General features: G+C 34.2%; 1 protein-coding gene and 1 long non-coding RNA gene across 9 annotated transcripts in view; one reads left to right on the top strand and one right to left on the bottom strand.

Annotated features, from left to right (window-relative positions):
* LOC105232477 (protein sickie) overlaps positions 1 to 14,392 on the top strand; it is a 396,183-nt gene that overhangs the window by 105,479 nt on the left and 276,312 nt on the right. For 6 of the 8 annotated variants that reach the window (XM_049446863.1, XM_049446861.1, XM_049446862.1 and 3 more), the window contains exon 3: positions 10,824 to 10,994. In XM_049446863.1, the coding sequence (XP_049302820.1) occupies positions 10,824 to 10,994 (171 nt within the window). Of the gene's footprint in view, positions 1 to 7,089; positions 7,266 to 10,823; positions 10,995 to 14,392 lie in introns of those variants that run through there. The other 2 variants (XM_049446871.1, XM_049446864.1) reach the window with 1 other exon arrangement.
* The window catches only part of LOC125775851 (uncharacterized), an 86,260-nt gene that overhangs the window by 28,174 nt on the left and 43,694 nt on the right, over positions 1 to 14,392 (bottom strand). The gene's annotated exons all lie outside the window — the stretch shown is intronic.

The following is a 14,392-nucleotide window of genomic DNA, read 5'->3' as shown; positions in this document are numbered from 1 at the left end:
TCTGATGGGACCATGTCCTATAGGCTTTCACAATGTTATAGGCAGTGCGGCTATATAGTTTGTCGGAAGCTTTTTGCCAAAGTCAAATGAATAAAGGCGAAGTTTAAATATTCTCTCTACTGCCCAACAGCCTTCATACTGAGAGGGTAATATTTCGATAGACAAACCTTCAACGATCTTAGCAAAGTGGCTGAAATTTATTTTAATCGCGTTAAAAGATTTGTGGTAACCTCAAAACACTTCCTTCATCTATTAGGATCTGGATCTTAGTAGTTTCTGTGCACCAGAAAGGACCAACATGCCTAGATGTCCAAGTGCGATTCAGCGCAACCCATAAAGCGAGGATCAATCATACGATCTAGTCTATTTCAACCTATAACATGGATGCATATATCTACTTATATGTTTGTGGTTGCCACAGTGTATTTACAACCTCAATGGACAGATTTTTAAGAGTACTAAAGCCATCAACGTAATTGTCCACATAGTTCTTTACGTATGCAAACAAAGAGGAAGTGGTATGTCTCCATATATAATATGTCCACGTATTTTCCAGAGCTACGCAAGAATAAATTCGCAATACTCTAAAGTGAGCTCTCAACATATTTTTCTAACTTCAAATAAGCTGCTCACACCTTTTCACTTTTCTTTTATCACTACGATGTTCACCTTTCGCCAAGGTACACAAAAAACAACGAAATAAAAAACAATTTTATTTGCACTCATAAATTTCTATTATATTTCTTATCATATCTTTATGAGTCTCCCTTGACGCACTACTCAAGGAAAAAAATAGCAACAATTGCTAACAAAAAGGAAAAATGAGAAGCATATAAGAGAAATGATACACACGAGTATTCGCAGCAACAAACACACGGACTCTTTTATGAAGCAGAAGTTAAGCGTTGATAAGCAACATGAATAGATCTAGCTATATATAAGTATATATGCTTATAGATATATATGCGAGTTTATTAAAAAATTCTGACAGTTCAGCTACGAGCGCAGCATTTGCCAAAATCAATTTGCTTAAAAGGTGACACAGTGGGGACATAAAGTCAAGAGCTTTGATCATAAATGCAGATGAAGAATAGACGCAGGTACAGGTAGAGTGTGTACGCATATATAGTCTATAAATATATCTATATACATATATATCTAGGAATATATATTCCCACAGCTGAGAGCGCACTGCACCAAGACAACTTCTTTAAAATTACACATTCATATTTATGCTGTCAATGCTGTAATATTTGTCACTGTGTGTCAACGCGCGTATCCGTCAGTCTGTTTTCCCTTCTTACATCTTCTTACATTTTCCTTGGCAGCTTGTCAGTTTTGGTGACCCATAAGTGGGTCACATTAAAAATTGATGAGTTGCCATTACTAAATGTTGGCTGGTATCTCTTTCACGTTGTTGTTGGCGTTTTGACTTTTTTCTTCGCTTCCTTAGGTCGCTTAACTGCCTTTATAATTGTGGCCATGAATCACTTTTAAGTGGTTTTCAAATATTTTGCTCTTCAAATAAGAAATTGCAAATATTAGCGCTTTGGATGGGCTGTTATGACATTTTATGGCGCCATTTGTTTGCCGTTATTTATTTTGTTTATTTGAAAAAAAAATTATTTCGCTATAATTTTTTGATGAAGAAAATTAAGTCTTAGCAGAAATATTTTATTTTTGCGGGTTTTCATGTCATACACTCTTCACTTTTATTGGTCTCATCTTTTTTGCTAATGTTTTGTTACAAAGCAGCTTTTCTAAGATTTTTGGACATTCATCTATTTAGAAAATATGAAAAGACTTCTTCGACAACCCGATATTACATCTCAATACTCAAATTGTTCCCAGAAAATTGTCCACTACATAATCATTTCTTTGTCAACTAGTGACTACTACTACACTTAAATGACGGATAAATTATTTCTGCGGAATTCCCACACCTCAATTTATTTCTACACACCACAATATTGCCACATAATGCCAAAACAAAACTATAAAAACCAACAAAAACATATTCTATGTCGAACTATCACTTTCCGGTCATTTCACAACGAGTCAATTAAAAGCGAAAATTAATGACACATTCTGCGGTGGCTGACGAAATGCCATGAAACATCGAAAACAAATTTAGGCCAAAACGTCATCAACGCATCCACAGCATTGAGTAGGCAAGTTGACCAACGCAAAAGTGTGTCTAACCAGAAATAAGAACTATGAGGCATCACCCACGCGAGTGGCGCCAATTCGGAAGCTTGCCAAAAGCGAAGTGTGACAAACAAGCAAAAAAGAATATAAAAATATAAATAAAACTTAGGCAGAAAAGCGGCAGCAAAACAAAATAAATAGAAGCCAGAATGAAATAACGTTATTCTCCGGTGAATTATGAGTTGAGCGCAAATACTCCCACTACGCTGGTCAATTCACACATAGCGGTATTTTTTCTTTATTGCCTGCTCAGTTGTCGCACTCACTTTTCATTGATATTTTGTTGAGTTGTGTGGCGCGCGAGATTGAGTGGGACTTTTGGCGCTTAAACAGATAGAAAAACTTTGTTTATGGAAAAATTGGAAAAGTTAGTTTGGTGGCACAAATAGAATGACTGCAATGACATTTCTACAGCCACAATCAAATTATTTTGACAAAGTGTCTTTCCAAGCCTGTTATTATTTTTAATTTGTAGTTAGATAGGCCAAACTGAAATTGAATTTGATATTTTCGTTAGCTTTGTTAGCCAGCAATAGGTACATAGTAACAAAGTAACTACTATGAACTTTTTTCGGAATAATGTTCCTTGGAATAAGTAATTATAGACATTGGTTGTTCGAAAAATTTTAGATACAAATATATTTAGGAAAAAAAAATATTTGGTATTTTTCTTTCTTTTATAAAGCTAGTGACTTCAGGCAACTTGCGACTGCCTCTAAGAAATTCCTGCCAATAAGTCCAATTTTTGGCCACCTTATCTTATCTTCCAATAGGCCAATCATCTCGCCCTTATCACGCCAGAAGCCCACGACATAAGATAATGCGCTCATCAAAAGTTTCCTGCAATCATTTTTTTGTTTCGTTGGCTTTGTGGTCTTTTTGGAATCAAAGATCCACATCAACATTCTCTAATCCAGGCACTAAGAGAATCTTAGACATGAGTATATAGCATTCGTTATTGAGTGTAATATTTATCATTTCATGTTTGAAGAAATATGAAGGAATTATTCCCTGTACCCCTAGAGTACCCCAAACAGCGACTTTTTGAGTATACCTTGGCGTTTCAATAATGGCTTTTAGAGTATCACCACTCCTGAAACGAAAATTTTGTTTATTAATATACCCATTTAAGCAAAAGTGAATTTCAATGGCGTACAAATTTTTCTTGTGAAAATCGGGATCGGTGCCCATCTCGTTTTGGAACCATTCATCAAACATGAGACGAGCTTGATGGTCAGTCGGCTTATAATCGACCAAGATCGTTGCGTAAAATCTTCCATAATTGTTCGGATAGTGGTTGGACTCATAACTTCTTTTCCTATATTCTATTCCACAACAACAATAGCATCTTAGATGCGAACCATACGGCATCTCTGAGGATTTACCATATCTACTATTTGTGGTGCGAAACTGATCAATTACCGATTTCTCTGGGCAATTATGTCAATCGAATTTTTCCCACTTATCTGAAGTACATTTAAATTTTCTTTGATGAGTTAGATTATAGAGTGACTTGATAGGTTTTTCCTTTTTAGTGAAGACTCATTTGATTACAGTAGAGGTCTTCAAAGTCACTTTATGCAGACTAATAACAAATTTGAGCCTTTCTAAGGTCCACTTTCTCATTTTAGTCCATGCAAAGGCCTTCGTTAGTCGACAAACTATTTTGAACAAAATTTTGTTTAACAGGAATGCTGTGCCTTCTAATGAAAGACTGCCTGAGAGCTGTTAATTTTCTAATTCCTGATGTTTTTTGATTCAGTTTTAATTCACATTTCGATTTGAGTACTACTTATGAACTTGAAAGAACCAGATATGTTCAAAAGTGGTCGAGTTGTTTTCGATTTATAGCTGATGTTACTAAACCGATTTTTTTATATATATTGGTATCCAATTAAAAAAAAAATAAATAAAAGTCTTAACATTCGAAAACTCTATTTTTACAACAAAAAGACAGATCTAAATTGGGCACTATAAACAATAGCACAATTTATTTCTCGGAGGAAAAATGTAAATACACGTATATTCCTATGGTATGATAAGATTTTATTTCCATTTTGCATAAATTTTCTTCACTTGAAAACATATTGGCAACCTACAATTCTCCAATTAGAATACTGATTTACATTACTTTTTCTCTCACTTCTTTATTCTCCAAATTAACAAGCAAATCTGAGAACAATACATGTTTAAACAGATTAAAATAAGAAAGTGGGTTTCACCCAAAAGAAGTTGTGAAAGAATAGTAGTATATGACACAGAAATGTAAATGCGCCTGAAAGTAGACCACACAGAAAAATTTTAACGGGGAGGTATAAATAGTATATTTTGTTGATTCTTTTAGTTTTACTTATTACATTTTCATAAAGAGAAACTATCTAAAAGCTTGCTTTATTTCTTGACATCATCTGTTATCGAAAGAAAATGGCTCATTTAGCAGGATGACGGGATAATTTTTACGTATATCATCTAGTATATAAATATTGATTTATCAGATGAAGTATTACAAAAAGGCGACTACTATTATACATATATTTCGTATAATATAGGGTAGTCTAAAAATTCGTTTCGTATTTTTAATCAAACTTCAACTTTTTTTATTGTAGTTATAATGAGCTACATCCTGCGGCTTTAAAACGCCTTAAAGTATGCTTTAGTATAACAAAATCTTTAACATTTTTAGTAACATATTTGTCAATATTTCCTTTTTCTATTTAACATTTGTATGTACACATCCATATCACCCCTACAAGTACTCGCAAATATTTATTGATTGCGTAGTAATTTTTTACAACTTCACTCATATCGTAAATGTCATTGTCTGCGTATCTGTCTCTAAAATCTTTAAAATACTTCGATGGCGTCAGCAATTTGTTTCACTTCAACACTTGTGCCGAGCAACCCCCAATCGCTTATCCCCTCCCACAAGCACACATATTTGCGCTGCAAATTCGACAAGTATCACTTCCGACATGCCACCCATTTCGTGTATTTTGCAAATCATCTCGGCATTTTGCATAAATTTCACTACATATCACCGGCTTTTTGTTTTTGTCCCCCCATTTGCCATTGCGTATAATACTGCCACAGCGGTTGCCCATTATTATCACAGCTGCATACCTTTAGGCGCACATGCAGATGGAGCAAGAAATGTCGAAAATTGATTTTACGTTTCTGTTTTTTTAGTTGATTTGACACAGCGTGTGTGCAACGAGTTGCTGTTATCGGCAGTGTAACACCACCACCGCATGCCGGAATTCAACACTTCAAATGAACTCTGCCAACTTAAGAGATGTATGCGAACTACACAGCGCCAAGCCTACTTTTGGGCTTAAAATTTTAGCTGTCAAAAGCTGTTGACAAGGGTGTAACCGCGTGCTCTTCTAGTCCGAATAGGTAGTGTAGAAGTGTCAGCGACATGCAGCAAAGTGACTTCGGCCAATAACCTGTTGTCGGCTGGTGGTGCATAATTTTTGGGCGCAGCGTGCCACCCCCGAAAAATGACCGGCAGCACGTGCTCCATAGAAAGTAGCAGTGACTTAGTAGCTACTTTCTTTTATGCTGCTTTGCACTTTCATTTGCAATTATGTAGCACAGTTGAGGGCGGGTGCCACTCAAAACGCCCGGAAATATGCAATATATGTAGAACAAATGTATGCCAATGCTAACGGCAAGCGCAGCAAGTGGCCATATAACCATTTAGGGTTAGGTGAATTGGTTCACGTTTCTACAAAACACTTTTCGAAAGGGTTGTGCTGACTTCTGTGCATTAGGCGTGGCTGCTTTACGTTGATAAGGCTGCCCATACGCACTTTGCGTCTCACCACCCACACACGCACAATTTGCTTAATGTTTTTTACATAAAACTTTAATATTTATGCGCGAGTACTTAGCTCAAATACCTCGCACTCAACGTGGCGTGCTCTCAATATAATATTTATTGTTTTGCATACTTTTCAGCGCGTAGCCTGCTATTACGTTTTTTATTGAAATAATATTTCGCTATAATTGTGTAGGAACTCAAATGCTCGACGGCTTTTTGCACTCATTGTGATAACGGGAAATGCTAATTTTGGTCGTTTACATTTATTGTTATGTCGCTAGTTATAGCCTACCTTTAGGCTTTGCAAAACAATTAGGCATGAAAATCTGTAACATAATTCTGTATGCAAATTAGTTTTGGGTGTGAATTGTGCTTGCACTAAGTACGTTTATGGGGAATAAAATTGTTGCATACTTTTTAGCGCAAAAATCTAAAAGACTGGCTTATGGTTTGAGTTTTTGTTTTAATGCTCAAAAAGGAGTATTTATTTTTTATTTATTATAATTTTGTTTTTTTTTAAAAAGTTATTACTATTAACGTGAAGTTCAGCTTTTTTGTATACTTTTAGGTCATATTTTTAATGGTGGAAGACTTTGTTTTTTAGCATCTACTAATAAAATTTAGTTAATTATTTTTCAAAAATTAACTATTTTTAAAAAGTGTTAAAGGATGATAAGCTATAAGCAAGGAGTTCACCAAATAATATAACAAAAATTTTGGCATACTTTTAGGGTAATTTTTTTTTCGTGCGAAATTTTGTTTAAATGACAACAGGTATCGCAGATAAGAGAATTATTTGTTAAAAATGTTTTAAAAAGTGTTAAACTATTAAACAGTTCATCTTTCATGAAAAACACATACGATTTATTTGCATACTTTTAGGATACATTTTTTAGAGTAAAGAATTTTGTTTTCTTGGCAATCGCTATTTAATATAAGAAATTTTATTATATAAAATAATTAAAATCATTATCAATTCGCCAAGAAAAATATGATCGATATTTTTGCATACCTTTAGGATCTATTTTTGGTTGTGAAAATTTTGTCTTTCTTTGCAACTGCTATTTGAAATAAGAAAATTTGTGATCAAAAATTTGTAAAATGTTTTCAAAAGTGTAAAAACAATTAAAATAACTGAAATTCGTAACAAAAAATAAAAATGTTGGGCCGCTGCGTAAGTGTTCAGGGCTCCAGCGACGACGTTGCAGCACTTTTGGGCGCTGATTACTTGAAGGTTTGTAGTAAATTACATTAAATTAAGGATTGAGTATCATTTATAACAGGTATACCTATTTCAATATCCAATACTGTAACTAAAGATGTTTTAATTTTCTTTAGATATTTTATTTTGTAAATATAAATAATATCTACATATACTCTACATATACCAATATCAAAATATATGGAATAAAAGTATATTAAATCACTATTTTCTCAAACTAAAATTCTTAAAAAATATTTTTCTTTTCAAACTGCAGTTAGTTAAGCCACACCTGCTGCGCAAACTCTATTTAAGTCCATTTTATATTCTAGTAACTTACCAGTTATATCCACATTTCTTTCACACAAATAAAAATTTCTAACAAATAAATATTCGTTTGCATTCTTTTACTTAGATTTTCCATAAAATTTTCCACACAACATGAATTTTCCAACATTTGTTGCCATTGGCAACTGAATGAGAGCGCACATTGCAACTAATGCCTCTGTTATGCTATGCTATGTAGCGATAGGCTATGCTATGCCATACTAAACAATACAGGCACAATAAAAGAATTTATACAGCAAAAGAATGCAGTCACACACTCACACAACCAACTTGTTGTGTAAGCCGCTTTGCTCCGCCATCTCGCCTGCATATTTCCAGTTGGATTTAAATTGAAAGGCCTGTCACTTCACATGCTCTTTATCCTTTTGAAAGTCAAGTTTATCAGGCCTGCCTGCGAAATAGGCAGCCTACATTGGTATTCTTAGGCATTTGTTGCAGGCACCACACACCGTTCGACTAACACTAGTCGAACTATTTCTTGCTAACAGCGCTGCTGTTACTTAGTTACCTCGTGTGTGTGCTTTGCGTCTTCTCTTTCGCTTTATGGATACTTCCACTTACATTACTTTCGTGTCAGCAACAGTTACTGGCGGCAATGGAGTTAGCATCATCACCGCCATCATCATAGATTCTCCATTTTATTGTAGTCAACTTCAGGCCGTTTGCCATATTCTTTGCTAGTTAGCTTGTGTTGGCTTGTTTAAGATTTGAGTTTTGTGCTCTTTGTTATGGTTACTGTGAGATACGAATGTGGTACAGTGGATCGCGTGAGGAAGTCTATTGAAAAATCACAAGACTTTTATTCAAGTTTATACTCTTTGAATGGAGTTATTTTATAGAAGGTTATGTCTTTTGTAAATTTGGAGCAGAAATTAGCCTATTAACTATTATAATTTGAAAGCTTTTAAAAAACTTGTTTGCCTTTTCTTCGGCTTATACTATAATGGATATTCCAACAAGAAATGACCTACATATGTAGACTGATATGGTTCTATATACTTCGATTTTCGAAAATATTTTTAAGGATTTTTATAAATTACATATCGTCACTTAAAATGCAAAACAAAGTATCATCAAAATATTCGAAATTGAGTTTTTGGTTGCTTACGATTCACTACATCATATTGTATGCCTGTATATGATACTTCTCAGCTTCGATTGTCCAATATAACCAATTTATAACCCAAATACCCATTTTACTTCAATACCAGCAAAAAATTCAAAATTCAGTTTTTTTATTGTTATTATATGCAATATAAGTATCATAAATTTTAAGCTTCCGCTGTCCAATATAACCGATATATAACCAATTTAAAAGCAAAACTAACATAAGATTAAAAAATTCGAAATTGAGTTTTTTATTGCGACAAACTTTTAAGCTTACGCTGTCCAATATAATCGAGATATAACCAACATGTAACCAATATATAACCATTTTATAACCAAAATTGACATTTTTTTCTATATGAGTGGTCTCACTTTTCCTTCACGTGAAAAAACTCTTAAGACCAATACTATTTTATACCACTGTTGTTTGAACTGAATACTACTTTTATTTAGAATAATGAATTTTTAACTACACACATTCCTTTAATACATCTTTTGCCACTATCTCAGTCCAAGTAAATGTTAACCTTTCTTATAACTCAACCCCTTTCTTTTGGCCCTACCATAATCCAACAAGTACAACAGCGCAGCAGGTGCTCTAAGCTATCTTTCTTGCATAGTTGATGCAAAAATTTGCATTTTCATGTTTATTCATGTCTTAATTTTCTAGTTCTAAAGGAAATATGAAACAAATTTGCCTGTCAGCGCCACAAAGGATATACAAAAGCGTAATTTGTGCACATTGCAGTTGCTAATTGTTTTGCTGCAACAATGCACAATTGAAATGGAGCAGAGCTAATACAGATTTTGTTCAAATTTATGAATATATACAACTGCATTTTTCTGAAAATATTTGTGAAATTTCAAATTTCTAGGCTTAAAATATGCTGCTACATGCGAAATTTTCGTTATTTCTAAGCAAGAATGTTATTTTTGAACAAGTTTTCTACACTTCAGTAGAATTTTATTTCAAATGCTTGTTTCATTGCACTCGCAAGTTCAATTACACAATATTTTATGGTCAACAGCTGCAGAAATGTTTGTTTCTTGCTTCAAAACTGCCAACAAGAAACAGCTGCATTTGGCTTTCTTATTTCATTTGTTGAAGTTTTTGGTTATGCCTGTTCTCTACAAATGTAATAAGTTTTGTATATTTTCATAGAAGTTTTAGGCAAACACATCTACAAAATCATTTGAATACTTACATTTCATATACTTATACCATAATATGTAAATCCCCATGTAATTGCAATTGCAGCATCATCAGTTCTTCCTTGCCTCTTAACAAAAATGGCTTGGCATAACTTGATACGTTGCTGTGCGGAAATTACAAAAGTCCTTTGCCAATAATTATGATAACATCACTGGAAGGGCGTAGATTATGTTGCGACTTTGCCAATTTTGCATAAGATTGTGTTTGTTTGCTTGCTTCGGGTCACCAGGGCGTATACGTAATCAGTTGGCAATCGACACATTTGCTCATTACACTCGTATGACCGTAATGGTACTATGCCTAATGGCTTACTTCCGACTACAAGTTTTAATGTTATAGTGTCTTGTGAGAGTAACTATAAGCTGTGCATGCAAATATACATATATAGATATGTATATATGTATATATATATACTGAGGCACCACTAAATAAGCTTAGGAATCTACTCATTAGTTCCAAAGATTGTTTACTGGGTGTACAGATTTGGCAGCAACTAGAAGCGCCTCTAAGGGCCGGAGAGAACATGCTTCAGCTCCTTTTTGGCTTGATTGAAAAGTGTTTCAGTATAAGATTTATACTGACTTGCCATGCATGACCAAAACGTTTCCTCTCTGTGAGCTTCGTTATAAGCTCATTGGACCAGAGCTGTTCAGCAAGCTTGCAGACGCTCTGTGTGGTTCTAGTTTTTGATGTCTGCCTTAGAGGAAATGGTGATGTTGGGGTCCACATTTTCTTCTAGCCATTTGCGATAATTTACAATGTTTGCCAAATACTATGATGGTGTACTCTTCGTAAAATGAATTTAAGAGTGTATTTGAAACAGTAAAAATATTACTGAAGATTTTACACTCACTCTATTATATGAAATTTCTTAAATTCTCTCATTCAACTTAAAAGACTTATATTTACTTTCCTTTTTCCAGATTTACACCGACTGGGCCAACTATTATCTCGAGCGTGCCAAATCCAAAAAGAAAGTCACCGATTTGTCAGCAGACTGTCGCGATGGTTTGCTACTCGCGGAAGTCATTGAAGCGGTGACGTCGTTTAAAGTGCCCGATTTGGTGAAAAAGCCGAAAAATCAGCAACAAATGGTAAGTTGAAATATAGATATGTAAATTATTTTTTATGAAAAATATTTAAAGTTTATGATTACCATTTTTTTAAAGCTAAAATTATTTCCGAAAATAACATACTTGCTGCGAGGGAGTTTTTCTTCAGAGCAAATACATACTTATATGAAAAAAGTATTGCTTTCCAGAGAGCATATAGAAATAAATTTTTTTAATACTTTCCGCCATCATTTATCAATGAATCGATCAATGAAAAATAGCAGTTATCAAATATCTATATCAATTCCTCAACTAGCAACGTGGCATACAATCACTCAATTACTTCTTAAAGTTATAAAATCATAATTTAATAATTAATTGCATACAGCAAAGGCCACTATTCCGCTAACTTCCTAATTATACAGCAAAGTTTTCAGAGTAATCTGAGTGTAAAAACATTTAAAAAAGACACACAAATAAAGCTGGCATAAGCGCATAGCACACCTTAAGGCTTTAAGCGCAAATGTCTAAAACTTTAACAGCCACGACCGCAAAATGAGCAGGTAAACTCGTGTGTGGAAGTGCACTTTTCCCTCAAGAGTGCTTGTCACACCTCCAACAACAAACACATTACACTCGTCTGACTCATCCATGGCAAATGCTGATATCACCGCGCACACATGCACACACATAAATGTTTCCGCATATGTCTCAATGTATGTGTGAAGCGTTCTTAAAATAAAAGCAACTGCCGCGTAATAGAAAACTCGTTAATTGTTTTTCGCACATACAAAAGTCGCGGCACAAAACGTGAAAATATTTCATTTTCCCCATATTTTTCAACCACCGTTAAACAGCGTTTTGTTGCAGAAGCACTAGTTTGCGGTACAGTGAGCAAAAATCGTTGACTGTTGTCGTATACCCAAGAAAGGTTTGACAGACTATAATTTTAATTCAAAAAGTACCGAGATACATTTTTTATAATTCACATAAATTTGCTGAAAGCTCTCTTTTCCTCAAAAATATAAAAAAAAATTGGTTTAGCGCCTAAAAGTATACGTGGAGCAAAAAAGTATCGTTATATATTTTTTTTGTATGAAATTGACAAAAATTTACTGTTTTTCTCAATAATTTTCAAAAATTTGCTTTAGCGCCTAAAAGTATACCTAAAAAAATACCTTTATTTACTAAAAATTCTGTTTTACCTCAAAAGTTTACAAAATTTTGGCTTATCAAATACAAAAATACCTATTTCAGTATACTCTTGAAAAATCCACTCTATATGCATGTAGGGTATATTTCCCTGCCAATTTTCGGCGGCAGACATATTCCGCACTTGACTTTATTCTTCACGCACACATACAAATTCACGCAAACACTAACTCCATTTACTGCCATCATTCACGTTGAAACACACACATGTCCACGCATGTGGATTTGTCTTTTTCCATGTCTAGCTTGGCGCTGTAACGCAATGCGACGTGTTGAAAAGCCACGACAACCAGCTTGACTGGTGATGCCACATATCCTTCGGTGACGCGGTTGGAAGAGTGTCAGCAGCGCAGTTGAGGGAAATCGTATTAATGACAAACTGTTTCCCAGCAAATGAATGAATGAAGGTAGAAACTTACAAACGAAAAAATTAAATTAAAGTAGAAACTAAAATAAATAAATGTATTAAATAAGGGGAAAGAATAAATGCAACGTCCGAATTAAATTTTTATAAGCTTAAAGAGCTGTCTGTTTGACAGTTAAATAAAATGAATTAAGGCAAAATTCATGAGAAATATTTAATACGATATGAGAATTGTTGAATTGTGGGTAATTTGACCACATTTGATTTATGAAGAAAGTCATATGATTTAGAAAATGTCATTATATGGTATGACATGATGTCATATGATACAATTCAATTGCCATGACTCGAATTAGCAAGATACAGTACAAATTCGATAAAATTAGGTCATGTCATAACAAATGGTATTATTTGAAGTCATATGATTTTTTCTAGTAACTTTTGTGAATTTGCATATAAAACTGAGATACCTCATGCCCTATCAAAATTTCGAAACGACATTACTTTATGTGATGGAACATCATATGACATCTGGTTTCATGCTTGCTTGCAATCTTAGAACGCGATTATAGGCTCGAGTCCTGGTCAGATATTGAATTGGTTCAGAGAGGTGTGTGATTATGTGATTTAGAGTCAAGTGACCTGAAATTATCTAATTTAAGTTTTAATCAGAAGAAGAGGCTTGAGTACACATTTGATAGCTCGTTGCCTTAATTTTGAGTCATATGACTTTCTAAGAAAGTTATTACGAATTTAGCAGAATCATGTGATATACACATCAAATGTGATGTATAATCATATGTTACTAAATGTCATTTATTTTACAGGATTCGTAGCTGAAAGTAAAATAGGATAGGATTTGTGTCATGATCACATGATGAAAAGTTATGCGACTTTCTGTAAAAAGTTATTCTAAACTGAAGTGATCTGGCAGCATGTGATAGATAATCATATGATCATAATGGAATACCATGTGCGTATAAGCATGTAATCTTAATGGAACATCGTGTGATATTTAATCATATGAGCACGAGATGTGTAATCATATGAGTATGTGATGTGTAATCATATGATCTTAATAGAAATTCTGTAATATATAATAATTGACCTGCCATCATTCGTAGTTTTTTCATTATGCAACATTTTTTTGTAAGGTGATCTGATATCACGCAATGTGATGTATTGTTATATATAATGTCGTGAAATTGGAGTGGTTCCTTAGAATTTTATTGCATCATATACGGGTTTGAAACCAGGGATTTAATTCAAGTCATGTCGGCATCATTGTGATACGACATTCAATCATATATAGTGTTTTAAGAAGAATATATAATCCTCATCCAAAACTAAAAGCTCTAGCTCTGAAATCAAACATTTTACCTACCAACCAACTGTCCACAACGCTCTTGGTCTCTAATATATAACTCAGCACACACCTGTCACGTAGTGGTTCACTAGGCAGCGTATCTGTCGCCCATTTGCCTATTGAAGTTCAAAGACACGTAAAATGAATCAAAATCCTCTTACAACTTTTCTAGCTTTGCTTAGTTACCACTTCGCTGTAGCGCAAAATGCAAATATAAATAAAATAAAACGCGCACACATGCACACAACGCGTCCCTAACGTACTGCGCATACGACGCAAACTTTTGCTTAAATCAACATTTGAATAGCGCAAGGAAAAATGCTAGCGCGTAACAGGCCAGCAGCCCAGTAGTGGCACAGCGATTGAAAAAAGCTGGCTGAAAACTGGAAAAATTTACACGAACGGCTGGCTGGCTGGCAGACTTGACTTTGAGCACTTTTACATTTCGCTGATTTTTCACTACATGCAACCGACGGTGCGCGGGGAGGTACCGTTTTT

This window comes from Bactrocera dorsalis, chromosome 1 (assembly GCF_023373825.1).
Source record: "Bactrocera dorsalis isolate Fly_Bdor chromosome 1, ASM2337382v1, whole genome shotgun sequence".
In the NCBI taxonomy this organism is placed as follows: Eukaryota; Metazoa; Arthropoda; class Insecta; order Diptera; family Tephritidae; genus Bactrocera; species Bactrocera dorsalis.
The sequence above is the reverse complement of the archived record's forward strand: the minus strand, read 5'-3'. Positions and strand labels throughout refer to the sequence as shown.